Source organism: Plectrocnemia conspersa, unplaced genomic scaffold (assembly GCF_051122295.1).
Source record: "Plectrocnemia conspersa isolate PC_06_02 unplaced genomic scaffold, ASM5112229v1 ptg000009l, whole genome shotgun sequence".
Classification (NCBI taxonomy): domain Eukaryota; kingdom Metazoa; phylum Arthropoda; class Insecta; order Trichoptera; family Polycentropodidae; genus Plectrocnemia; species Plectrocnemia conspersa.
This window is the reverse complement of record NW_028277173.1, coordinates 22,369,338-22,395,978: the sequence shown is the minus strand read 5'-3', so window position 1 is coordinate 22,395,978 and position 26,641 is coordinate 22,369,338. Positions and strand designations below refer to the sequence as shown.

Here is a 26,641-nt window from a genome sequence, read left to right as displayed (position 1 = left end):
TTTTTTTATGAACAAGTTATACTAAACAACAAACTAACGAGATTTTAATTGCGATTTATATTAATTATTTTAATAAATAAAACTGTAATAATATTACATAACAACGTGCAAATTAATGTATTTTTTTCCACAAACAATGATCCGCTAAAAAAATAAGAATGAATTCTAAACTAGATGCTGGTGCTCTCACTTCATATATGCCTACTCGCGTAATAATATTCGTGTTTTTACAATTTCAAATCAGTATTTTTTCACAAATTTTTACATGTATACTGAGTGTACATCAACGGAGCGCGTGGAATTTGCACCATGAGGGATGGTTAAAATGGTACTATATATTGTATAATAATTAAGTATTAATCAAAGATTTTATTTTTTTTAAATGTAAAACAATAATAAATTCAAATATAAAACTCTTAAGGCATATACATAAAAAAAAATTATAACATAATATAAAATTTCACTAGATAATTAAATTGATTTTAATTTCAGTTTTATATACATATGTATGTATAAAATTAATTTATAATTCTGTTGTGTGGGAGCATTGACCAAAGAAATCTTAACAGCTGTAATTTCTGAAATCTGTCATCGATTCAGAAGTGTCTTTTCAAGTAGGAATAAAATCGGGTTAAATTTTAATTGTGATGTTTCAAAAGTGTGCAAACGAAAAGTACCTTATCAATTATCTTATCTTGTACTTATAGTTTTTAGATAGTTTTTCAATCGTTCAATGTTAATTTGTGAAAGATGTATGTATGTACATATGTCAGACGTGTAAATCACAATAGTAATCGTAAAATTTAGGCACCTAACAATAATCTTAAAATAAAACTTTGATTTTAAGTATCTCATAATCAAAATGTTCAAAGAGTAATTAATTTTTGATAAGTAATAACTTTAATCTTTATATTATCAATAACTCTCCTGATATTTATGATTAATCTTTTATTAATATCGTCACAATATGTTTTGTTCTTAAATTATATATAATATATACTTGATTAATGCTCTCTCTGGCTGTCTTCCTCTCTGACCGTTTTCAGTCTTACTCTCTGACTGTATGCCTCTCTTCATCGGAGTCCGGGCTTAAAATATATTGAGAAACACTGTTGTAGCTAATCCACAAATAACTAAAAAATTAACAAATATCGCACCAACTGACCGAAAGGCAAAACAGCAACGTGTTGAGATCATTTTCCTGTTAGTTCTCAGAAACAATAGAATGAAGAGAATTGTTACCTGCGATGATAAATGGATCATCTACGATAACCATAAAAGATCAGGACAATCGTTAGATAGCAAAAAAGCTCCGAAATTGAGTTTCCGCTATATACAAATATGGTGGTATTCTGAGGAAAGTGTGGTAGGAAAATATACCATGCAGACTTTAAGCGATATTGCTCCTTGATAATTTAAGACCTTATACTTTACTAATTACTGTTTCAAAATGAAACAAATTGCGATTAAAAACTTTGCTTCGTTATTCCTTGACTTTTCCCTAAATATTAAAACATTTTTAAACATTTAGACTTATGTCTTCGAAATAGGAAATTATACAACTAAAGTGATCCTTTACAGTAATATATAATAAAAAACAACCGTTCTTATTTTTTTTTATTTTTATATTATGTATTATATGTATGTTTAGTTAAAATTAGTTCTGTGTAAAAAATCGCTATATCAGCTAAATACATTTTTATATTATATATTTCAAAATTATAAATAATCTTGATACTTTGTGAATAAGACTGGGAAATAATGTTTTAATGCAATGAGTTTAATTCAAAATCATTATGACAAGGCGTTTGATTTATTTATTTACTAATAATTATTTTTTAATAAATCCAGTCATCGACATTTTTGATACGAAAAGTGCTCAGTCACGATGAAAATTTTTACATGGAATCTATGCTTTGACCGTTTAAAGTTTCTATCACCAAATTAAGATAATGCGCATTACCAATTAAGAACCGCTGATAATATTATTTTCGGTTACGTTTGCAATACTAAAGCGATTTTCGTTAGTTGAAGAATTGGCATTCTGCTTCCTGGTTGTGTCGTTCGTTCGCAAAACTTCTTTTGGCATTGATAAAAAATGGCCTATCTCGGCAATTATTTTTACGATCTAATATGTTGTGTGTTGGCGATTCTACTTCTCGTTTATTATATGTTCCGGAGAAGATACAATTACTGGACGAACAAGAGGGTATACAGCTGTGAAGCAATTGTACCATTTGGAAACATTAAAGATACATTTTTGGGAAAGGAGCAAATTGGAGTCGATTTTGCGAATTATTATTGGAAGACCGACAAAAAACCATTCGCCGGAATGTTCATGATGCACAGGCCCACTTTGCTGGTTAACGATTTGGAATTGTCCCGGTTGATTCTCACTAGAGACTTTGTACACTTTTCTGATCACACGATTCCCTTGGAAAATGATCGCGATCTATTGTTTGGCCATTTGTTCAATCTTTGCGGTTTGAAATGGAAGAACTTGAGAGCTAAATTGACACCGACTTTCACCACGAGCAAGATGAAGTTCATGTACGATATTTTGGCTGCCAATGCCAGTGAAATGAACGGGTATTTAGAGAATAATATCGGATCGGGAGGTGTGGAGAATGTGAAAAACTTGCTGGCGTGCTTTTCAAACGATATTATTGCAAGTTGTGCTTTTGGGATTGAATGTAACTCGTTTAAAGAACCGAACAACGCATTTAGAAAAATGGGCAGGAGATCTGTGACTCCGACTCTTTGGGAAGGATTCGTACAGTTCTTAGACTTTTTCGTGCCGCAATTCACGAGAACGTTGAAGCTCAAATTGTTCCCGAAGGAGATGGAAGACTTTTTCATCGACATAGTAGATCAAACTGTTACCTATAGAGAGAAGAATGGAATAGTAAGAAACGACTTCTTGCAACTGTTAATACAGCTGAAGAACAATGGCCAAATTGCCAGTGAAGAAAACGAAGAAGGTAATTTTATTTATAATTTTATATAAAAGTAATAACAAATAACAATCTGATTGATTGAAATATTATCTTTGTTTGATTGCAATATTATGTTTGATTTGTGATTGTTAAGATAATATTATATACCATTTTTAATACAAATCATAACTATATATGTATATACATAATTTACTAGCGATAAAATCTAAAGACATGACGCCTCTGATAAAAAAACGACCTTCAAAAATAACGAACAGCCGTGTTTTAGTTTATTGATGATACAGGTTCTTCCTTTTATAAAATACTTTTATACACCGAGAGTTTCTTAAACCAGACGAACTATTACAGCAGAATTATATCGTAGCAAAATTTACCATGTAACTAGGAGCGATATTGCTCCATAATGCAAGACCTTCATACTTCATTCATTACTGTTTCAAAATTAAACAAATTGAGATCAAAAATTTTGCTCCATTCTTCATATTTGCTTGACTTTTTCCTCACATATTAACACCTTTTTAGACAGTTAGACATATGTCTTCGAAATACGAAATAAACAACCAGAGTGATATTCAAATAGCCTTCATAAACAACATCTCAGCTCATTTAAATAACCAAATACACCATATAATAAAAATAGCGGTTGTTAAATATCTCACATATTAATGTTCTTTAATTATCTCAAAATTCTAAATAACCTTCATATTTTGTGAACAGGCTTAAGAAACGGTGTTTTAATGTAATGAGTTAAATTCAAAAACATTGTGACACAAACAAGGTGTTTGATTTAATTTTTTTTTTTAATAAATCCAAAGGCATCGTCATTTTAGATATGAAAAGTGCTCGGTCACGATGAACAATTTTTAAAAATCAATCTCCAAATTTAGATACTGCGTGTTACCAATTTAGAACCGCTGATAGTAATATGTTCGATTACGTTTGCCATTCTAAAGCGATCTTCGTTAGTTGAAGAATTGGCGTTCTGCTTCCTGGTTGTGTCGTTCGTTCTTAAAACTTCTTTTGGCATTGATAAAAATGGCCTATCTCAGCAATTACTTTTACGATCTAATATGTTGTGTGTTGGCGATTCTACTTCTCGTTTATTATATGTTCCGGCGAAGATACAATTACTGGAAGAACAAGGGAGTGTACAGTTGTAGAGCAACTGTACCATTTGGAAACATTCAAGATACATTTTTGGGAAAAGAGCAAATTGGAGTCGATTTTGCGAATTCGTATCGGAAGACCGACGAAAAACCGTTCGTCGGATTGTTCATGATGCACAGGCCCACTTTGTTGGTTAACGATTTGGAATTGTCCCGATTGATTCTCACTAGAGACTTTCTACACTTTTCCGATCACACTCTTCCCATGGAAAGTGATCGCGAACCATTGTTTGCCCATTTGTTCAATCTTTGCGGTTTGAAATGGAAGAACTTGAGAGCTAAATTGACGCCGACTTTCACCACGAGTAAGATGAAGTTCATGTACGATATTTTGGCTGCCAATGCCAGTGAAATGAACGGGTATTTAGAGAATAATATCGGATCCGGAGGTGTCGAGAATGTGAAAAACTTGCTGGCGTGTTTTTCAAACGATGTTATTGCAAGTTGTGCTTTCGGAATTGAATGTAACTCGTTTAAAGATCCGAACAACGCATTTAGAAAAATGGGCAGGAGAACTGTGACTCCGACTCCATGGGAAGGATTCGTACAGTTCTTAGACTTTTTTGTGCCGCAATTCACGAGAACGTTGAAACTCAAACTGTTTCCGAAGGAGATGGAAAACTTTTTCATCGACATAGTAGATCAAACTGTTACCTATAGAGAGAAGAATGGAATAGTAAGAAATGACTTCTTGCAACTGTTAATACAGTTGAAGAACAACGGCCAAATTGCCAGTGAAGAAAACGAAGAAGGTAATTTTATTTATAATTTTATATAAAAAGTAATAACAAATAACAATCTGATTGATTGAAATATTATCTTTGATCAAATGCAATATTATCTTTGATTTGTGATTGCTAAGCTATTGCTATATTATATTACATTTTTAATACAAATCATAATTATAGCGATGATTTCTAAAGATATGAAGCTCCTATTAAAAAATGACCTTCAAAAATAACGACCAGCCGTTTTTTAGTTTATTGATGATTAAAGTTCTTCTTTTTATAAAATGCAGGTTATAATGATACGTTCGGCTCTCTTGCGTGCACCGATAAATAAAATTAATGATGTGAGAAAACTGATCTTTTAAGTGTATATAGATATTCTGCATTGTCATGGACACGTCTCTTATCGCAGGTTTTCATTACTCTTAATTGTATATGTAGTTAGGGCCGTCGAGAGCGAACCCAGGCCAGGAAAACAATGATTCCGGGCCTCATGACAAAAATGGCACCTTACATTTCTTAACATCGTTATATAATTTATTGAATAAATAATAATAGATATGTGTTAACCAGGGCTGTGGAGTCGTTAAAAAAAAACACGACTCCGACTCCGACTCCGATTCCGATATTTACCAACAACACGACTCCACTCCGACTCCGACTCAAAAAAGTTTAATTTTATCAGGTATTTTTGGTGTTTTTCTACACGTTTAATATTCATCCGCTATACACATTCATTATTACGCAATTAAAAATTCATAAATTTCATAATTTAAAAAAATGCTTGGAGTCGCTCATTTTTCACGACTCCGACTCCGACTCCAACTCCGGCCAAAACACCACGACTCCACGACTCCAACTCCGACTCCGACTCCGACTCCACAGCCCTGGTGTTAACCCTTTCTATGCTACAATTAAATAAAGAAATTAGTCGCCGTTGCGACATATTTTCTGAAATCATAATTTATGCGAAATATTTTAATTATGGATTAGAAAATATTAAAAATATCTATTTATAATATTCATCTGATAATTAGTCGTGTTTTATTTGTTGCGCAGTGTTGCCATATAGTGAATTTCCAGTCCAGCTCAAAAGCAATAAAATCGTGCCATCGCGGTAAAAACGCCACAAAAAAATATAAAAAAAATATAAAAAAAACCCCTTCTAGGTAAATAGGAAACATTAAAATAAATTAATATCAAAGACTTTTTAAAAACGCTGATATCATTTGAATTGAATATAATTAAAAATAAAACAAAACCACAAATAAAGAGTGCGTAGCTTGCGGTTGCGCGTTAGTTTTTATAGGTTACAAAATTATTAGTGATATTAACAATTTTATATGTGCTATAATATATACAATTGTCGTTCTGGTGGTTTCTAAGTTTTTTATTACACCAACTTGTCAGCACTTGAATGGATAGTGTATTTTTTATTGTGTCTATCTAAAATATGCATTTGCAAATTGCTCTAATCTGTCCAAATAGGCAATCGGCACGCGCGCTTATTTAACACCTACGGGAATAATACATATTCTTAGCAAGTCGCATATACTTAAATTAGCTTTTCAGAAGTTTAGATCACGAACATAATCAAAAATATTAATTAGAAAGTTTATATTAAAAAATAAAAATAATCGCGTTTAAAACGTATTTTTTGGTTAATTAGTCTTCGAAATTAATTTATTTAATGTTTTTTTTAGTATAATATAATATTAAATAAGTAAAAGGAATACTTGGAATAGAATTCTAGAAAAAAGTAATAAGAAGCATTATGTTTGTTTGCTCTTTAGCAGGTTCGACCAATTACGTACGGGTTTATTTAAAAAATAGGCCTAAAGTGAAAATTTACTCTATTCACCATGCCCTTGGATACGTGCGTTATATTTTAATAGCATATGTGTGAAATTATTAGACTGTTGAAGATGGTTTTTGGGGTGGTCGAGCATAGTGGCTCAATGGCCATACATAAGCATATGATTTGCGAGTAATAATTAATCCTATAATCTATGTATATTTATTATTATAAAATATCCACGAGTAATCTCAGAGGAATTTAGAATAACTTTTTTTATTATTCTTCTGTATTATAAATTGCAGATTTTTAAAAGCAAATTATGTGCACATTTAAATGATACAATTAATAATTTGATAGCAAGATTAACACATTTAAAATCAGTTTATTTTGATCGCCTCTATATATAATTATTTGCATTGCCAAATTATATTATGTAATATATCATTATCAGTTGTTTTTAATAAATTGTATATATTAGGAAAGTAATATAAATATAAATTTCCGTCGCATATATTACGGACTAGATGTATTGTGTGTTTAAAATGGCTCTGGGTATAAGGCCTTAGGTACTCACCCTTGTTTATTAGTGGCATAAAGATTAAAAGTTTTGGTTCAATTAATACGATCCTTACCTAATTGGCTGTGGGCTGAGGCTAGGCATCCTCTGCTCTCCAGCAGAGGAGGGAGAAAAAGCGGTGATAATCACTCCTAATACCTAAAAGCATGTTAAAAAAGTTATTAAACACGACTGGAAATACTAAAACTGAACAATAAAAAAGGAACATTATCTTTTTCTGCATTTAAGAGAAAACCATTTCATCAATTTATTGTTAAAAAGTTCATTGAGTAATTTATTAATTAATTAATTAATCCCCAACTTGTTTCAGTTTATAGTCATGGTTGATATTATTTTAATGAAGGAAGATCAACATAAAGAACGAAACCTGCGTGCGTTAAGTGCGAGAATTGTTGACGTTAAACTATCAAGAAACTCGTTTCGAGGCTAAGTGTACTGAGGTTAAAAATAAACAAGTCAGTCGCAAAATTAAATTCAGTCAGTAGTAATATCTAGAATATATGATGTATAATCAAGAATATTAGATAATGATACTACTTTTCACTTCACTAAAATAAAAGTTTATTATCACATATTTTATATTGTTATAAAGAGGTGGTAATACATATACAGATAATAGTTGAGGAGCTCTGACTCATTATTCAGTACAGTCTCGACAAGCAAACTGCGTGTAACTCCTGATATTAATATGGAAGTGTTCAGTGTTGTATTTATATTATTATTGTCGATATTGTTTGGTTTGATCAAATATGTTTACAAAAAAAAATTCTCTTATTGGCGTGACAAGGGTGTTTATTCCTTAAAGCCATCAATACCATTTGGAAATATTAAAGATGTGGTCTTCATGAAGTATTCGTTAAGCATGATCTTTTGTAAAATGTACGAAGGCAACAGTGAAAGGTCATATTTTGGCACATATATGTTGCATAAGCCGGCCTTGGTCGTTAACGACGTAGCAATAATTAAGGCGATTCTGATAAAAGACTTCATACACTTCACGGGCCACGGATTCAAGGTCAACGAAGAGTTAGAGCCGCTAACCGGTCATCTATTCAACTTGGACGGCGTTAAGTGGAAAAACTTACGGACGAAACTGACGCCTACGTTTACCTCCAATAAAATGAAACTCATGTTCGATACGATGGCGATGTGTTCCGATGATTTGTCCGAATATTTGGACAAGATTGTGGGCGAAAGTGGAATTTCAGAAATTAAAGATTTATTAACATGCTTCAGCAACGACGTTATAGCGAACTGTGCCTTTGGAATTCAGTGTAAATCCTTCGGTAATCCAAACGATCAGTTTAAGAGAATGGGGAAAAGGGTTTTTAATCTGACGCTACTGGATAAAATCTTCAGATTTCTAAATTTTATATTACCTTATGAATTCAGTACTCGAATGAAAAGCAAGTTTGGGAACGAAGTTGAAAAATTTTTTTTGGATGTGGTAGAAGAAACGGTCACATACAGAGAGAAAAATGGAATCCTCAGAAATGATTTTATGCAGTTGTTAATCGAACTAAAGAATAAAGGAGCTGTATCTGATGATAATGGTAATATTTTTGTAAGATTTATTGTTTAAATAAAGTTTGTGAATAACTGATTCAACAATTGAAACACCACGTGAAAAATAATTGTAACTTATGAATTACATAGTCCTGATTTTTTGTCTAATGAATTAGATTCTGCTGATAAAACGACTGTTTACCGTGCATCATTTTCCTCCCATTAGAAAATATCAAAATGCGTAAAAATGCGTCTTTTTTTGTTACGCAATATGCGGTTTTCCTGTTCTTTATAAAAATACCTCAAGTCACTATGAAAGTGACTTCTTTTTTAGGTCAAGTTGTTACATTTTCCAGATCTCCTTGCCCGGCAGAATTCCCTTTATAATTAAAGCGGTACTGTCTTAGTCAGAAATACTTCTGTTGAGGACTTTAGGAGTGATGTTCGAGCAGAGGTGGAGATTTAGTATGCACGTCACTAAAGTTTGCGATAACTCATTGAATATACTCGGCATTGTTATGCGGAGCGCATGCCACTTGTGTACGACACGTTGGTTCGTAGCATCCTCGAATATGGCTCCATTGTCTGAAATCTCTACGAAGCGAAGTACTCATTGTTGTTAGAGAGGATCCAGATGATTTTTTTCTGGTATCAGGAATGTAATTTGGAGAGGAGCTTTTACTCCCCCTTGACTTTGGCCAGAAAAATGAATGTCATTTAATGAAATTCAGCAATTTTCCAGCAATAACTATGAAGAATGGAAAGAACACGTGGGATGGTGCACATCACTCTTATATGTGCACCACAATCATTTTCCAAAAGTAGTCCCACTTCTTATATGATGGTCTTTTCAGTAAGCTTTTACGAATGAGAGATAATGCAAATACGAGAGCCAATCGCATTGGTTTTTAGTTTCACCTCTATTGCTGCTTTTAGTGAAAGCTGGTTTTAAGGTGACCGTGCGATAATAACAAAGGATAGTTCTAACAATGTTTGATGCAATGCCATTAGTGCTTCTCTAGATGATTTTGGAAGCTTATAAATAAATTCACCACTTTTACAGTGGTAACCCTATCGTTGTTCAGCGAATACATTTTTATATGAGACGAAGCACTGTATGAGTGTACAGTTTTCTACAAAGAAATCAGAAATTTTTAATAGTTAAAACAAACAAATAAGTTATTTTTTTTAAATGTTGAATAATTTTATGTTTATTTATTTTAAACATACATTACAGGCAGTCATTGTGATAATACAGTATTGAAAGATAAATAATTTATTGATATATGTGACGTCCAGAGTCAATATTAGACATGTCATATAAGATAACACCATACATTATTGATCATTAAATATTTATTTTATTGCTTACTGTTTTGTGAAGTATTACGTTGTATGTATTACATTTATTACATAATTAAAGAATTTGGACATGTCTTAGCTGATCTTAAGCTATGTACATATCTGAAAATGATTTTATTGTACAATTACTCAAGTTATTTTGATAACAGCAAAATGAAGTGGCGTCATAGAAAAACTAAACTGTATGAAGTAAAATTTTTGACTATATTTGGTTGTTTTTGTTCTATTTTGTAGTCTCAGTTTGATATACATTTTCTTAGTACATAGCAGCGTATAAAAATTAAATATTCTAGTCTTGATACTCATTTGCTCTATCTCAATATTGAAATTGTTTTTGGGATGGAATTATAAAAATATGTATGAAGAATATGTTTAATTAAGAAGTCTAGATAGGAGGGTAGAAGGAGAGGAGAAGTTAAGTGTGAAGTAATTATACTTTCTTCAGGGTCCTAGAGTGAAACTGATCGAAATTTGAAATGGGTGGCATTAAATATGAATAATATTTATAGTAGGAGAGATGCCTATGTTTTGAAAAAGGTTATACAAAACTTGATTTCGAACGGTGAAAGGATGTATAAACAGATGAATAAACTATGTTTTAAGCAGGGTCTTAAATGGTATCTGTGCAAAATGTTATTTAGATCACTCAAAAGGTGTAGGATTACATATGTATAGATATATCTATTTATTCAATAAATGGAATAATGTATGTGAAGCTAGTATATAAAACTATATATAAGGTAAAACTCATATTAGTATTGTATTATATATTACAGGAAAAATTGAAGAGCTTCCAGATGATGGTACGAGACTAACAATGAAACAATTGGCCGCTCAAGTATTTGTATTCTTCATTGCTGGTTTTGAAACCTCGTCGACGACAGCAAGTTTCGCTTTATACGAGCTGGCGATGAATCCCGATGTTCAAAGCATTTTGGCGAAAGAAATTGACGAAGTGACGGCAAAGCACGACGGCAAGATCACGTACAACTCTTTGCTTGAAATGAACTATCTGACTCAAGTCATTGAAGGTAAGTAAATACATAAATATTATTAAATATATAAATACATAATTATTACTGTAATATAAACTTGTAGAAACATTGAGAAAATATCCACCGGTGCCGATAATCTTCAGAGTCTGCACAAAGGAATATACAATACCCGATACGGACGTTGTTATCGAGAAAGATACACCAGTCATGATACCGATTTATGGTATACAAAGAGACCCTAGATATTTCCAGAATCCTGATAAATTTGAACCGGAAAGATTCGATCCGGAGAACAAGAAGAATATCCACCACTTCGCTTATTTACCTTTCGGCGAGGGTCCTAGAATTTGTATAGGTATATTTTATACTTTATGCTTTATTTATATTTAAGATGAATATTAATAATGTTAAATATAATGATTTTATAGGAAATAGATTTGGAATGATGCAGACTAGACTTGGCTTAGCGACAATCTTGTCTAAATATGAAATATCACCGTGCGAAAAAACTTTGATACCGATGAAATATGATGTAAAATCATTTATTTTGACGTGTGATGGAGGAGTTTACTTGAACTTGAAGAAAAGAGTTAAGTGATTATTAATTTATTCATATTTTTTTATCATAGTTTTATATAAATATATATATTTTATGAAATTATAACAGTTTTGAAATGTATTTATAATATTTTTATTTTAAGAATAAAGTATTTTAATGCATATTTATTTAATTTTTATTTCATATATATATTACATGCATAAACTGGAAAGCGGTTCTTCAGAAAGGTAGACAAAAATAACCTTACTCAACGTCAAAGAGATTCAAACGAACCATTTGCAAAAAAATAATATACAAAAAAAATACTTCTAAGCAAATGTTTATATAAATTACATCATATGTTAAACAGCAATTAGGCACTTTTCATTTTAAATACAACAAAAGAATCTTTCAAGTGATCAGACTCTTTTATTTGAACGAGACCGTTATCATTAGCAAAGCTTTGTATCTTTCCACAAAAAGTTTTTAAGTCATCTTTTCTCAAATCCAAAATGAACTTTTTAGTTTCGAAAACAAGAATACCGTCATTTTTCGACAAGTTGACAATAGAAGGCTTCACTTGTTCAAAATTGTTGTGAGAAATAAAGGTTAAGTCGAACTTTTTGTTGTACTCTGAATTTTGGTAATACTTTTCTAAACTAGTCGGTGAATGAAACGAAATATTCGCAAAATCTAACTTTATATAAGGCAAGCAAGATATGTTCAAATTCGATAATGTATTTACGATATCCTTTTCAGAAGACATAACAGCACTCGGTTCGACAATGGTCACTTGACCCAAATCATAACCATTGTCATTTATAATCGTATTATCAAACGCACGTTGATTTTCTATTTCATACAACATTCTCATAACGTTCCTTTCGCTTATATCAGTAGCTCTTTTTTTATACAATCCATTAGTATTTTGCATCATATCTTTATCTTCACAATCTAAGCCGTAAGATATGAACGGACCGGTTACAATATCGCCAACGTATTCTCTATGATAAAAATGATCTCCACTCTTAATAACACCGGCAGCTAACGTATAATTTGGACGCGAAACTTCACTCTCCAGCCACGTGAAGGCTACTCCCGTGCTTCTAAAATGATGATACTCTTGAGACGATATAACATTTCCGCCGATGTCTTTCAATCTCATGCTGTAATCCCAATCGAAGACGCCGTGTTTAGAATCGTATCTTGCGCCCAAATATCTTCTCATCTTTTTGTCCCAATATTCACAAACATCAAACTTATTCGTACATCCCATCGACCAGAATTGCAATAGCATCTCTATAAAATCTCTTTCTCTATATTTAATCTCGTTTATTTTAATATTTGGTATGATTTCAGACATGTAATCTAAATTTGTAATCATTTTAATGAGATGCTTAGCTTTGAACATCATGTATTTTGACGTGGTAGGTCTGATTAAAGTGTTTCCATACAATTCCAGAAATAAACGCGTCCTTTCGAGGAGTCCTAAATTTTTGGGACTTTCTAAAGCGATTGATATCAAAAGCAGTTGTCGAGCTATTAATTCCAAACATCCTTCGATTATTGTGATGTTTAGTGTTACTTTTTTATGACGATAAGCTTGTGCAAGTGTTTTTAACACATGTCTTGAATCACAACTGCCGATTAAGAGTATATTTATCTCAATCACGTCTCTATTTCCATACTTGTAATATTCTTCTTGTAAATCGAGCGCAGGACTGATTCCCCAAAACATTTTGATGTCTACGGCTTGTGTATAATGCTAACACTATTAAATCAATAGAAACAACTTGTAACTATGGAAATATTACATAGGTTATTTATTCATGTTTTATGTGTTACATGCATATAATTTATTGCTATATAAAAATATAATATTATATTTTAATATTTAAAGGTTTTTCTCGCAAGGTAAGATTTAGGTTTATACCTTCCATAGGCACTAGAAGAAAAGAGTTTGGTAGATATGTAAATGGTTTAACGTGTTTAGGTTCCACTGTTACAATGTATCGAGATAAAATTGTAACTAATCCCATGCTAGTCATAATTCTTCCAAAACGATTACCTTAAAGCAAACAATGTTTATTATAGTATATATTAAAACATATACAATATTGTATTTATTATGTATATTATCAGCGAAGTTCAAAATTGATATTGGTACTTTCCTGTTATCGAGGAGCATATTTATTCTAAAAAATATATATTCATATGCTTATACATTATTTTATTTAATTATAAATGACATGTGAAAGAGGCCAACAGCGTTTTTCTACATAAACTTTTAAAGGTTAGGTGCGAACGAGTGGCAGCGAGTGAGTGTTGGTGAGAACAGTGAACACCCCATGAATAGCTCTCTGCAACGAATCTACTTTAATAATGTCATTTATAATTGTATATAAATAAATTAAATATATAAACAAATAAATAATTATATTTTAGAATTAATTTGGCCCCCGTTAACAACTCAATGTTACATTTACTTACTTTTCAGTGAAATGAAAAGCAATCATTGTGTATTAATAAATGTGATGAGAAAATGTAAAATAGTATACTAAAGAGATTTGCATTTTAATTTCGGTTTAAGACATGTTTGTAGTAAGCCAATGTATATGTCAGAGAATGAAACAAACTTTATTGGACTTAACAAATATATGAAACAATCGGGAAAACAAGAGGCAATTTAGTTGAAACAACTCCATAAAATTTAAAGTAATGTAGAATTTAAAAACAATATTTTTAAAATAAATTATTATATGTGATTTGTCTGATTTTAAAAGGCTAGTCTTTAGATGTAAATTTTCTTTACAATTTTGCATATATAATTAAGAAACAACATGGATATGTCTAATATTGCTACTAGACTTCACATTTGAACATATTAATATTATTTGTCATAGAAAATATATTGTAAAATTAGTTATTTAACAAATAATTTAGTAAAGGTTTTATACTTCGCTAAATGTATTTATCATTTATTTTAACATTATTTTTTCATTCGAAGAACTACTGTCTATTTAATATAATATAATACAACAATTACTCATACGTCATAACGGAAAGAGCAATTTTTAAGCAGTATTAGAGAACTTTAAGTACTTTTTTATTTAAATATTATTTATAATATATTTATTAAATTAATTTAAAATACTTTTGTGTCGTTGCTTGTGTAACGCCAAACACTATCATAAATTAGATAAAAACTGCTTCTAAGAATGAGTTATTCAAATCAAATCTACAAAGTTTTAGTTCCGAGAACACCGTTTCCCCCAACAAATATCAAATAACAGATTCGAGCTACGGCTGGACAGTGACAGTTTTTGAAATATATTTGCATGATATGGGAGTTTTCAAATGTATATACGTAGTTGTTTATTTTGGACGCAGCAGTAAAATTTTACTGCTTTGGTAAAAAAATTACATTTGTCTCATTTTTTATGAGCAAAGCAGTGGGTTGTTTTAGTTTATAAACCTGCAAAAATGCACTTTTTGATTTATTATGAATGTGGCAAAGAGCAACCATTTAGTTTTATGGATTGAGTCAAAAATAAATTAATCCACCAAGTATATATTTATTTGGTATATCATAGCTAATAGTTTTTATGAATTTTAAGTAATAAGTGAAATATTTTGGCGACGTTGGCAGCAAACGGCTCTGCAGCGGCTCGGCTTTGTTGTACTGCAGTGGTGTCTGTGTCGGCCATTTTGTGTCTGACTCCATGTATTCGGATATCACGTCGTGGGTTACCAATTTGGCGACGGAATGGTGATGGGTGGCAATTAGACACAGATTGAGCCGCTGCAGTAATGTTTTATTGAACTATTTGAAGTTGTTTACATGGTTATGTACAAAGTACCGGGGCGGACGCGCGACGAACCGCCTGAAGATTGGCAGTCGAGAGAATAACCATCACGCCAGTGTTACCCAAGTGCCGCCAAGTTTTGGCCATAACAAAATCTAAATTTAAATAGGCCCTAACAACATCTTGGAATTTGAAGTTTCCAATTTATTAAATTACTAATCATGCATTAACTAGTGAAAACTTGTACTTAAAAACAATTCATATTATCTGACCTTTCAGTACATTAATTTATATAAATATTTACCCATGCATGTCCTTTGTCCGCCACCAAATGGTAAATGACTGTAATTGTGTTGATTTGCTTTATTATCCGGGGAGAAACGCTCAGGATCAAATTTCATAGGATTCGGATAAATTTCTGGATCTCTGTGTATTCCTAGCATTGGTATGAATATATTAGTTCCTTTTTCTATTTTCACTTTGGTGTCGGGTATTATATAATCCTTTGTGCACACTCGGATAATCAATGGTAATGGCGGATACATCCTCAATGTTTCTGTAAATATATGTATGTGATTAATATATAAATATTCTTTCGATCACTGAAAAAAATATTAGGTAATGTATTCCAATAGATAGTTTTTTTTATATTATAATTACCTTCTACAACTTGACTCAGATATTTCATGTCTTGAAATGTGTCATATGTTAATTTTCCACCGTTATTCTCTATCACTTCTTCAATCTCGTTTCTGAGTTTTTCTTGCATTTTTTGATTTCTTGCTAATTCATAGAGGGCAAAACTAGCTGCTGTTGAAGAAGTCTCAACGCCGTCGACAAAAAATACAAACAGTTGAGCAGCCAAATCCCCTAGGGACATTGTATCGTCGTCTTGGGTTTCGGCATCTTTAAATATAACTCATGTATTTTATATTGTATTAAAATAAAACTAACTAGAAATTTGAAAGCAGTGTGTAATATTACATACAAATATTTTTACATTACCTATTTTTTTGCCTTCGTTTACTAGAATTTCACGCTCCTCTTTCATCTTAATTAATGTGTTCAAATAGTCATTTCTTTGTATATTGTTATCTTTGCGGTATTTAACTATTTCATTAGTAGAGTTAAGGAAAAATTCATTCACGTCTTTTTGATACATGCTAACTTTAAAGTTCGTCACTACCCATGGTGCTATGAAAGACAAATTTTGTATTATGGAACGGAATGTGTTCAATCTTTGCGATTTTTTGCTCATCACTCTTATTCGTTGCTGTTCGTTACTGATACTCTTACAGTCTATTCCAAAAACGCAAGTACCGATTATATCCGTTCCATATCTCGCCAACAGTTCTTTCAAGTCGATAGTTTTTCCAGCATTAACTTGTGGATCAATATAATCTTGCATCGCCAATGAATTCTGTACGAATGTTTCAAACATGGTTTTAAGCTTAGCGGTCGAGAAAGCCGGTGTTAATTTATCACGCAGCTTCTTCCACCTGCTTCCGTTCACGTTAAACAAATGTCCTTCTAATGGCTCGGCTTCTTCATTATGAACAAGACCGTGATCGGTGAAATGCACAAAGTCCTTCACTAAGACTTCCTTGATCAAGTCCAAGTCGTTTACCAACAGTCCTAATTTGAACGAGATATATATTCCGCAAAATTTATGGTGCTTTGATTCGTCGTACAGCTTAGCAAATGCTTCGCCAATGTGAAGTGAACCTTCGATCAATTCCCTCGAGTCTCCAACCAGAAAAGTTGGGTTGAGGCACGGCACTCCCTTATTTGACCAGTATTTGAATCTGTTTTTAAACCATAAATACAAAGCGAGTAGAGAAAGCAATGCCACAAAGAGAAATTGCTGAAGAAAACTCCATAGAGAATATTCCATCTTGAGGTTATGTGATATTAAACTGCTTTATTGAATCAGAAGTGAGACTGAAAGAAAAAATAACATTTAATTACTCTGATAAATAAAACATGCGGTTCTCAAGTATATTAATTTCAAGGAAAAATATTTAATATTTTATTTATGAACTCATTATTATTTTAAAATATATAGTTCAAAACATTTCATGAGATTGATTATACATACAATATCAAGTCATATTTAACATTCACAATTTGTAAGATATGATAATATATGAAGTTTGATATTTTATGGAATTAAAATATCAGTTGTTTGCCTGACCTCTCAGTTCATATTCATATTCTTGGCTATGTTGATAATATGCGATTTTATTAAGAGCAAAATTATTATAGAACATTATAAAAAGCTATTAAAATGAAATGTAAAGTCTGTATCGATCGAACTGAAAAATACAGTATTATTACCAAGCTCGTTAACTGATGTATAAAAATTAAACAATTGTTCGCTAAACAAAATTGAACAATCTAACATTTTCTAATATTAACTATTTAAGAAATAAATATATTTTTTTATTTACACTATCAAATAATATTTCACTGTTGTATAGTTTTGATAATTTATCAAATAAATAAATATTGGAATAATAATTTGCAGCAGAAAAATAGCATTTTGTAAGAACGATGGTTGTTTTTATTATTATAATGATTGAGGCTCTAATTTAAAATATTTTTCAATTAATAAAAATATGTATCATCAAGGCAAAGACTAGTTATTATTAATAGCTTATTTAAAAAAATTCTCCATGGTAATTAACTCCGGTGCTATAAAGTTTATTAGTCTAACGCTATACGGATTACACTTTTATAGCCTTTGTGTTTATATGTACATACATAATATTAGAAGTTTGAATCATAATTGTCATATGCAACATTCCAATAGTTGAAAGCCAAAGTCAATTTCCGACAGTTAAAATCTCAAATCTCTTAAAATAAATACTAGATGTCCGTGATTCATATTATATGTACTTATATTATAATATTAATGCAAAAACTGGTTTGTAGGTATGTCTTCACCAGCAATAAAAATCTAGTGTTGTCCACAGCAAAACATTTAGTCTAAGAACATCAAAAAGCAACTTACATTTTTAATATATGTAATGTAATTTTTACAAAAATAAATTCCTTCGTTTTTGTGTACCACCTAATAAACAAGTCCTAGAATTTTCGGATTGTGTATGTTACCTATCAAGTGCTTTCCCCTCGTTGACACGACTTGAGGGAATTATATATCAGCATACCTTATAGTCATTAAACATATTGACGATGCTTTGAAAAGTATGACTCAAAAAATTTAATTATTTTGTGGGAAAACACAATTTAAGAATTAAAGTATGTCAAAGTTTATCAAAAACCATTTAAAAATCAGTGTAGAGTATGCTGGCGATAAGGATTCTGGTTTGTAGTTGTATGCGTGTACATTATGTCTCAAAAAAATTTCGCTAAGAATATTATTTATTTTTTTATTTAACAAATATTTATGATATTACAAAGTCCTTTATAAATTGATAGACATTATAATTTATTTCCTTGGATTGGGATTCTAAGTAAATAGGCATATGCGCCTATATCGCTTCTCACTCTCATATATCTGTATACAATACATTTACAAAACGGAATCCTTATTGCGAGTGTACTCTAGATGATATCTTCCGTGATTGCCTATATTAAGATTTTTCGTCACAAAATTGGAAAAACAAAGCAGATTCGATGCTACTGATCTACACAATAACATTGCTATTGATAAATCAAGTATCCTTCAATATGGTTTAAAGCGTATTTATGAATTATGATTTTAAATAATGGCCCATAATTCTCTCATAGAATTATTTTCTTTTTTATGTATGCGAGTCACCTTCGTAATTTACCATTAACAAAGAAAAAAATTGTTTTCAATGAAATGTAAGAAAACAAATAATAGCAGATGAAATCCTGCATTTCTTTCAATACCAGAATTTTTTTACCCTTCAATTTTCTATGTCAGAAATTGAGAAACTATCGATCAATAGACATCCCAGTGTATATATTTCATAGCACGTCATCTAAATCTGAAATTGTCAGAGCTATGTCGAATATTAAATTGAGTTTAGAGTAATCTATCAGGTAAGTATATAATAAAAAAGAGAATACTAGTAAAACACAATCTGAGACGGAAATTTAATGATATAATTTAAGTTAGTATTTGTCTTTATAAACACTAAAATAAAACAAAGCCAAATATATTTTAGAAAATCTGTTTGAGAAAATGATTCTATTGTAGAAATAAAACAATTGATTATGTATGAAATATACGTATATATTTATTTAATTAAATATAAATGGTACTCATTACTATTATATGATTATAAAATTATAAAAATATTTATTTTATTTTATTTTAGAGCAATCAATGCAATAGATAAACTATATTTTTGTACCACAGAAGTATATAATACTATTTACTTTTATGTAAAACATTATCATTCAAGGACAGAATTTTTTTTTAGATAAATATTTTCTTATACATTATGCATCAAAAACATAGTCAATTTTATATGCTCTTTGAAAATATAATTTTTTCTTTACAAAAGTACTATACTATAAGTATGAGGTACATATTTGTATATTCATTTTTCTTAAAATGTAGTAAATAGCAAAGTTAATTAATATGTATTTATTTTTTATGGTTTACTAAATAAAGGTAACTAATTTATTAATATAGACGATATCAGTGTATTATTGAATGTGTTAAAAAATATTTGGTTTATTCTTTTACATTATATAATACATAGTAAATAATAAATTTAAATGTTAAAATGTACTTACTGTGAAGAGAAAAAGACATAATAAATAGTTTACTGCAATAAACTACGAATATGTATAAAGTAAAATATAATAGTATTGAAATTACATTACATGGATGTAATTTAAATAAGCACAAACACAAGGCACATAAACACAAATGAGATTAATTCCAAGAGATAAGAATTTATATTTGCATATTGTTCTAGCAGTGGTGTTAAACTTTTTCTTATATATTCCGACATAGCACCTATTTGATATTGAACACACACACATTAAAAACAAATAAAATAAACAACTAAGTTTGCAAACCAAACACCAAATTAAACAATAATCTAGAAAACATTCTATGAAAATTTATGAATGTTGGTGTGATCTTGGCATAATTGCAGTTGATGCAAGTTGTCCCACCAAAAGTTCAACCGATGTTTTGCGACTAATTTAAACCACGGCGACAACGGAGCATCAAGTTTTGAAGTTATTCTGTAATGAAATAAATTATTAATATTCCAAAAACTCTCTTCGAGTTTAATAAATTATTAGTAATTACTCTGGAAATTTATCCTTGGGTATGTATCTTATTTCGTCAATTTCATCTCTGTTTGGCTCCAAGAACACGTCCTTTTGTAAAAATAATATGTAGTCGATTTCGTGTTCGCCCCATTTACCATCACCGGCGTGATGATAATGTATTCGAGTTAAATATGTAAAATCAGAGGGTGCGAGCTGAAATTGGGATTTAAAAATCATTAATTTATTTCTTTATTTTGTGTTACCTTCGTTGATTTGAACACCAATATTTAGAAAAACGGATTTCTGGATCAAGACTCGTCCTCGCCTCAACAACTGTATCAAGTTTGCCTCTACCACAACCACGGATCTAGACTCGGACATCACTTTCCTGAGATCTATACCGAATGTTTAACAGCTATAAATAATCTGGCAGAAAGACTGCGTATTATTACAGATAACGCAAATAACCGTACATTAATTTTTTTATCAAATGGCTTTTTATGGTGTTATTTATATATTTATTTTAATTTGCCAACATGGGTTATTAAAAAAAGGGAAAATCTTATAATTTTCATGAATAATGGAAATTGATCTATTGTGAATTGCTGCTGCTTGATATTTAAATTTTCTGTTGCAATACCAAAAAAGGTAAAAAAAAGCGTCATTTCAACACGTTGCATTCTTAATATCAATCTGATTTTACAAATAGTGAAATAAGGAAGAAAAAGCTGCAGGAACTAAAATCTTGTTTAATTATGCAACAAAAGATCTTTTCAGGATAAGCAATCTAAGGCTGCAACGATTGCTTCTTTTCGAGCGAGTCATCAAATAGAAAAAAATGCAGGTCGTTTTCAAATAATGAATTTCTTAAGGAATCTTTTGAAATCGCAGATTCACTGTTCGAAAACTTCAAGAACAAATACGAAATATAAAGAGCCATTCAAGATCTACAATTGTCTAGAAATAGTTATGAGACATATAGAAACATGAGCTAAAATATAAATGCCTCACGAGTGTTTCATTTTTCTTTGCAATTGTATGAATCGATGGATGTCGGTGATATTGCTTAATTACTAATTTTTATTAGAATGTTTTTTTTTAGATTTTACTACTAAGAAAGAACTGTTGGGGATGATTTTTATTAATAGAGAGAACTCAAAACTCGATATCTTTAACGGTTCAAGGAGTAAATAACCAAAATAGAGTTGCCATTATCGAAGCTTGTCGAAGCAGCAGCAATGACAGGCGCTGCTAATGGATTTATTGCGCTACGTCAGAGTGACGAAGACGACAGATATTTTAAGCTATCACTGCATTACACATTGAGTAGTTATATCTAGCAAAAGACTTAATACAAAATATGTAATGGATACTGCCTATAATATTGTAAACTCAATTAGAGAAAAATCTTTTCAAAAGTGACTTTTCCAAATGCAGTTGGATGAAAAACAACCGGACCTGATCTTACACACAGATGTGAGGTGGTTAAGTCGAAGTAAGTTTTTGCAAAAATTTCGAGATTTGTTGTAAAAAATCATTAGTTTTCTTGAAGAAAGAGGAGATGATCATTAACATCTGCTTCACCAAAATTGGCTGTGTGACTTAGCATTCTTGACTGATTTCACAGGAAAACTAAGTTTGTTGAATTTAGATTTACAAGGTAAAAACAACATCATCTGTGATTTGATTAGTAACATTTCATAAATAAAAATTTAAACACAGTATCAAGGTAAAATTTGCATTTTTCAAAAAATAAAAAAACAATTAAAAATTATTTTTGATTAACGCGTCAAAGGGTTAAGATGAAAAAACTTAAAAATCGGTTTAGTTTGACAAATAGTCACATGTAAGATTCTTTGAGGTTAGCGTTAACCAATTATTCCCCTGATTTTATTGTTTTGGTATAAGAAATGAAAGTACAATCTTCCCGTTAAATTTTCCTAGGTTATGTATATTTAATATTGTATTATAATGGAATAAATGTTGTACTTAAAATATTTTTATTTTTCTATTCCACAAAAGAATCCATTCAAATCCAAAAATTTAAGTAAGTCGATTGCAGAGTACCAGAAAAAAATAAAGTAGATCGCCATGAACTAGTTGGCCAGGCCTATTCTAGACGATGTCGACTGCAAGCGTTGCGAAACTAAGATTCTCGTTTCCTACATAATAAGTGTTAAGGAATGTACAGTGTAGTGACGAGAACCTTGAGGACAAAAAAGGTTGTTGGCGCCTTTTAGTTTATGGCAGCATCAGTTGAATTAGAACTAAGCGTAAGAATTTAATTTAATTCAATTTAAATGAGCAATACATAAAATGAATTGTTTGTGCATTATTGTTGGATAGATTTGGTGCGAGCGAGTATTGGTCAGAACAGTGAACACTACAAATAACTCTCTGCAACGAATCATTTTTAAAAAAAAGATTTACCTTACATAAATGTACAAGCAATTCGTTTTATGGAACAAAGTATTTATTTTAACGAGCATATTTATCAAAATTATTGCCTATTAACTCTTTTCCACGGCTGGTATTTTTAAACGTTATTTCACACTTTGCTAATATGTGAGGTAATGCCTATTTATGCCATAAGTTATTTAAATATTATTTCAATAAATTAGCGTTCTCAACCAAATTATATATAAAAAAGATATTACAAGACTCAAAAGTTTATGACACCTTTCGGTGCCATAAACTTTTGCGATGCATACTGGCGATTTTTTTGATGACATCTATAGGTGTCATCCGCAGTCAAAGGGTTAAATAACACATTTTCTATTGTAATACCACGAATAATGAAGAGATTCTTTACAACCAAACTTGAGTAAGTGGAAGGAGAAACCGTAGGATTTAAAAGGAGGTCTTTGCTAGAACAAGATATATTAACCCATTACCTGCCATGATCCCCATTTGGTGTGGCTGGTGGAACTTGTTGAAATATTGCAACTGGCAACACAGTTACGTTTATAAGTCTATAGCAGTATTGTCCCAAAAAATAATCTACAATCTTTTTGTTAGGTTGGAGTAATATGTGATAGAAATGAAAATTGAGGGAAATCATAATTAGAAAAAAGTGGCTTTTATATAATATACTTTTTGTTTTATTTCTTTAAATTATAAGTTGTTATCTCGTGCATTACTAATTTATAGGGTATAGAAAACATCAGTGCTCGGCCATAAATAAAAAATCATCACTATATAACGCCTGTTCCCATTTGGGAATCATGGCTGATGCTGTGTGAAATATTTGATACGTATTGTGATTTATTTCATTTTATATTATTTTCTAGATATGAATACGAGGAAATTTTATTCGCTTGCTGAATTGGAAGAAATAGTTAATGAAACAAATTTTATGGATAATAATGATTCAGATGCTGAGATTTACGCTGTTGATTTGCCACTCGATAACGTCGATATTCTATCAGATGTAGAAGACATCGATGAAAATATTTTAGAAGATACGTATTTAAAAGGTGTTCCGGGTAAAGTAGAAATTCATTCAAGCTTATTACCGATGGAAATTTCCTCTATGGGAACATATAATGAATATATCGCGCCTTCAAATATTCTCTAATTAAATCTAAAATAAAAAAATCTAAATCTGTTTGGATAAATCTAAATGGAGGAAGATGATGAAATTTTTAATGATAAGAAAAATCTATTGCGGAAGTTTTTGAGACATTATTTGACGAAAATATAATGAAATATATACTGTCACGGTTTTAATTTTTCGCAGGACTGTTAAAAGAATTTTTTAAAGGTTTTATTGCTAACTGGGTATCGTTCTTTGCCCCAGGAAAAAATGTACTGGTGCGAGGATGAAGATATATCTATTTAATGTGTAAGGAAATGTTTGGCAGGAAACCGATATTTGGAGAAATTTACACTTCAACGACAATGCCAAATTAGTCAATATATAAAATACAGGTAAACTTTTTAAAATTGGTCCATTACTTGATAAGATGAACAAACATTTTTTTCCAAAAATATTAGTATTGATGAACAAATGATTTGATATTATGGCCATCATTATCTCAAAAAAATTATAAAAGAAAAACCAATACATTTTAGATTCAAGCAATGGAGAGAGATTACCAAGAGATAGGACTAGGCATATCAGTCGTAATGAGATATATTTCTAAAATAGATAATCCATCCAACCGTTTTTTCTATTATGATTGATAACTTTTTTACCAGTTTTGAGTTGATGAAAATGTTAAAGGATAGAAATATCGCTGCTACTCGCACAGTGTGATATAATCGAATCAATAACTGTCTAATAAAAGATGACAAGACTATGAAAAAATAAATTCAGAGTGAATTTGACTATATGATTGATGTTAAAAATGACATATTTGCTGTAGTATGGAAAGACAATAATTGTGGTAAAATGTTATCGACTCATGAAGGTACACTTCCATTAAAAAAAGTAAGAAACACATAAAAATCCTGCAACCTCACTGTTTAAACCGCTGTAATAAATATACGTGTGGATAAACTAGATTGGAATATAAATAAATATAGGTTGAAAATTCGTGGGGGAAAATGGTATTATTTGATTTTTATTGCCTTTCTAACGAAACAATGCCTCTGCTTGAATTTAGGAGTATTGGGAAAATCTATTAATGGTTATCATCAGAAGACCTTCACACCTTTATATTCATGTTCCTAAAGAAGTAAGAAGTTATCTTAATGGACATTATATAGAAAGAACGATCGGTGGTCAACAAAGATGTGCCGTGTGCAAAAAAATGCAAGAAAACAATACTCAGAGTGTAATGTAGGATTGCGTGTTGATTGTATGACAGAATAGCATAAATACATTTTACTGTTAAATATTTATTTTAAATCTATTTTTGAAAGCAGTAGTGTTTTTTTCGTTAAAATATTTTACCGAACCTATTTTTGAGTAAAAAAGAAAAAAGAAGAGAAAAAAAATTTGGCAGGTAAAAGGTTAACCTGTTCCAATGGGATGCCAAGTTCGTGGTTCATTCTTCGACATGCTGCCGTTAAAATATTCTCTTCAGAGTTGCCCATCCACAATGGATGACTGCAGCAAGCGTTTGTATACACGTTCGGGAATGTAACCTAAAAATTTAAAATTGCATAAGTAATTTTCATTATTAAAATATGTAACTATAATAATGTACCTTCTTTTTTCCTCGCCGTTGCATCAGCATATCGCCTTTTGAGTTAAATAGAAAAACGCTGAAAGCTCGGTGAAGAGGAATATCACCATCTTCACCTACAATGTGACAAATGCGCTTCGAAGCGGAACCGATTGTGCGATCAGTTTCGTCTACCAAAATGCAGCGTTCTTCGTCGAGAGCAGTTTCCTTAATATATTGAATTATTATTAGTAAGCCTTACTATAATTATAAAATATGAATTATATACCTGTAAGGCGTCCAATTTGTGTAGAGAAGAGTACTGAGATGTATTCGGAAAGAATTGCTTCCTGAGATTGTTTTTTAAAGCGTTTGATACAATTCGGAGAGTCATCTGTAAAAGTTTTGTTAATTGCAGATGAGCATTATCTATAATGCGGTATGTGAAAATGAACGCATTACAATGAACATCTGCTTATATATGGTACAAAAAGTAAAAATAGATATTGTCTGCAATTCAATATGGGTTACAAAGGTCAGATGTGAGATCACAAAACAGGATAAAATTATGTGCTCAGTAGCTTTGAATAATACATATATTTTGTCATAGAAACTAAAATGTATTATTTTTTGAATTGAATATATGTATTGTTAAAAATATTTTATGTTGAATATTGACGTACCTTAAAGTTCAAGGTCAAAAATTTAATATGCACACTTTCTAAAAAATACGATTTAATAAATTTAGAGGAATATTTTCATTTTGTTGACTTTGTTACTCTTATACATATCCGTAGTTGAATTTTATGGCGGCACTCACTTTAAAATTATACTTGTGTGTTAAATACGTCAGATTTGTCGAAATATTGTCAAG

The 26,641-nt window shown here is 30.7% G+C and overlaps 4 protein-coding genes across 8 annotated transcripts; 1 reads left to right on the top strand and 3 right to left on the bottom strand.

Moving 5' to 3' along the window:
- Positions 1 to 2,018: 2,018 nt before the first annotated feature.
- On the top strand, positions 2,019 to 11,811 carry LOC148232259 (cytochrome P450 6a2-like). Of its 3 annotated transcripts, none has more exons than XM_088192992.1 (4): positions 2,019 to 2,981; positions 10,871 to 11,125; positions 11,193 to 11,444; positions 11,518 to 11,811. In XM_088192992.1, exons 1-4 carry the CDS (start codon positions 2,099 to 2,101, stop codon positions 11,685 to 11,687), a joined length of 1,560 nt encoding a protein of 519 aa, XP_088049118.1. In that variant the 5' UTR covers positions 2,019 to 2,098; the 3' UTR covers positions 11,688 to 11,811. The 3 variants fall into 3 exon arrangements, with proteins under 3 accessions (XP_088049118.1, XP_088049117.1, XP_088049119.1); XM_088192991.1 differs by lacking the exon at positions 2,019 to 2,981 and adding an exon at positions 3,911 to 4,875; XM_088192993.1 differs by lacking the exon at positions 2,019 to 2,981 and adding an exon at positions 7,856 to 8,779.
- On the bottom strand, positions 11,806 to 13,507 carry Dnaaf3 (Dynein axonemal assembly factor 3). Its single transcript, XM_088192994.1, has one exon. The coding sequence runs from the start codon at positions 13,363 to 13,365 to the stop codon at positions 12,001 to 12,003; it is 1,365 nt and encodes a 454-aa protein (XP_088049120.1). The 5' UTR covers positions 13,366 to 13,507; the 3' UTR covers positions 11,806 to 12,000.
- Positions 13,428 to 20,293, bottom strand: LOC148232257 (cytochrome P450 6a2-like). Of its 3 annotated transcripts, none has more exons than XM_088192988.1 (5): positions 20,168 to 20,293; positions 16,439 to 17,374; positions 16,094 to 16,339; positions 15,738 to 15,989; positions 13,428 to 13,695 (listed from the first exon to the last, which is right to left on the bottom strand). In XM_088192988.1, the coding sequence occupies exons 2-5, from the start codon at positions 17,325 to 17,327 to the stop codon at positions 13,508 to 13,510; spliced, it is 1,575 nt and encodes a 524-aa protein (XP_088049114.1). In that variant the 5' UTR covers positions 17,328 to 17,374; positions 20,168 to 20,293; the 3' UTR covers positions 13,428 to 13,507. The 3 variants fall into 3 exon arrangements, with proteins under 3 accessions (XP_088049114.1, XP_088049115.1, XP_088049116.1); XM_088192989.1 differs by lacking the exon at positions 20,168 to 20,293 and adding an exon at positions 18,197 to 18,395; XM_088192990.1 differs by lacking the exon at positions 20,168 to 20,293 and adding an exon at positions 18,332 to 18,395.
- Idi (Isopentenyl-diphosphate delta isomerase) lies at positions 20,051 to 26,641 on the bottom strand. The gene is made up of 6 exons (XM_088192996.1): positions 26,588 to 26,641; positions 26,057 to 26,161; positions 25,810 to 25,995; positions 25,619 to 25,747; positions 20,694 to 20,869; positions 20,051 to 20,626 (listed from the first exon to the last, which is right to left on the bottom strand). The coding sequence occupies exons 2-6, from the start codon at positions 26,159 to 26,161 to the stop codon at positions 20,491 to 20,493; spliced, it is 732 nt and encodes a 243-aa protein (XP_088049122.1). The 5' UTR covers positions 26,588 to 26,641; the 3' UTR covers positions 20,051 to 20,490.

Coding starts and splice junctions, on each gene's coding strand:
- Idi (XM_088192996.1), bottom strand. CDS start 26,161: ATGACTCTCCGAATTGTATCAAACGCTTTAAAAAACAATCTCAGGAAG. Junction 25,748..25,809: donor AACGGCGAGGAAAAAAGAAG/GTACATTATTAT, acceptor TTAAATTTTTAG/GTTACATTCCCGAACGTGTA. Junction 20,870..25,618: donor TTGGCATCCCATTGGAACAG/GTTAACCTTTTA, acceptor TCCCAATTTCAG/CTCGCACCCTCTGATTTTAC.
- LOC148232257 (XM_088192988.1), bottom strand. CDS start 17,327: ATGGAATATTCTCTATGGAGTTTTCTTCAGCAATTTCTCTTTGTGGCA. Junction 16,340..16,438: donor AAACGAAGGCAAAAAAATAG/GTAATGTAAAAA, acceptor TTATATTTAAAG/ATGCCGAAACCCAAGACGAC. Junction 15,990..16,093: donor TCTGAGTCAAGTTGTAGAAG/GTAATTATAATA, acceptor ATATATTTACAG/AAACATTGAGGATGTATCCG.
- Dnaaf3 (XM_088192994.1), bottom strand. CDS start 13,365: ATGTTTTGGGGAATCAGTCCTGCGCTCGATTTACAAGAAGAATATTAC.
- LOC148232259 (XM_088192992.1), top strand. CDS start 2,099: ATGGCCTATCTCGGCAATTATTTTTACGATCTAATATGTTGTGTGTTG. Junction 2,982..10,870: donor CAGTGAAGAAAACGAAGAAG/GTAATTTTATTT, acceptor TATATATTACAG/GAAAAATTGAAGAGCTTCCA. Junction 11,126..11,192: donor TCTGACTCAAGTCATTGAAG/GTAAGTAAATAC, acceptor ATAAACTTGTAG/AAACATTGAGAAAATATCCA.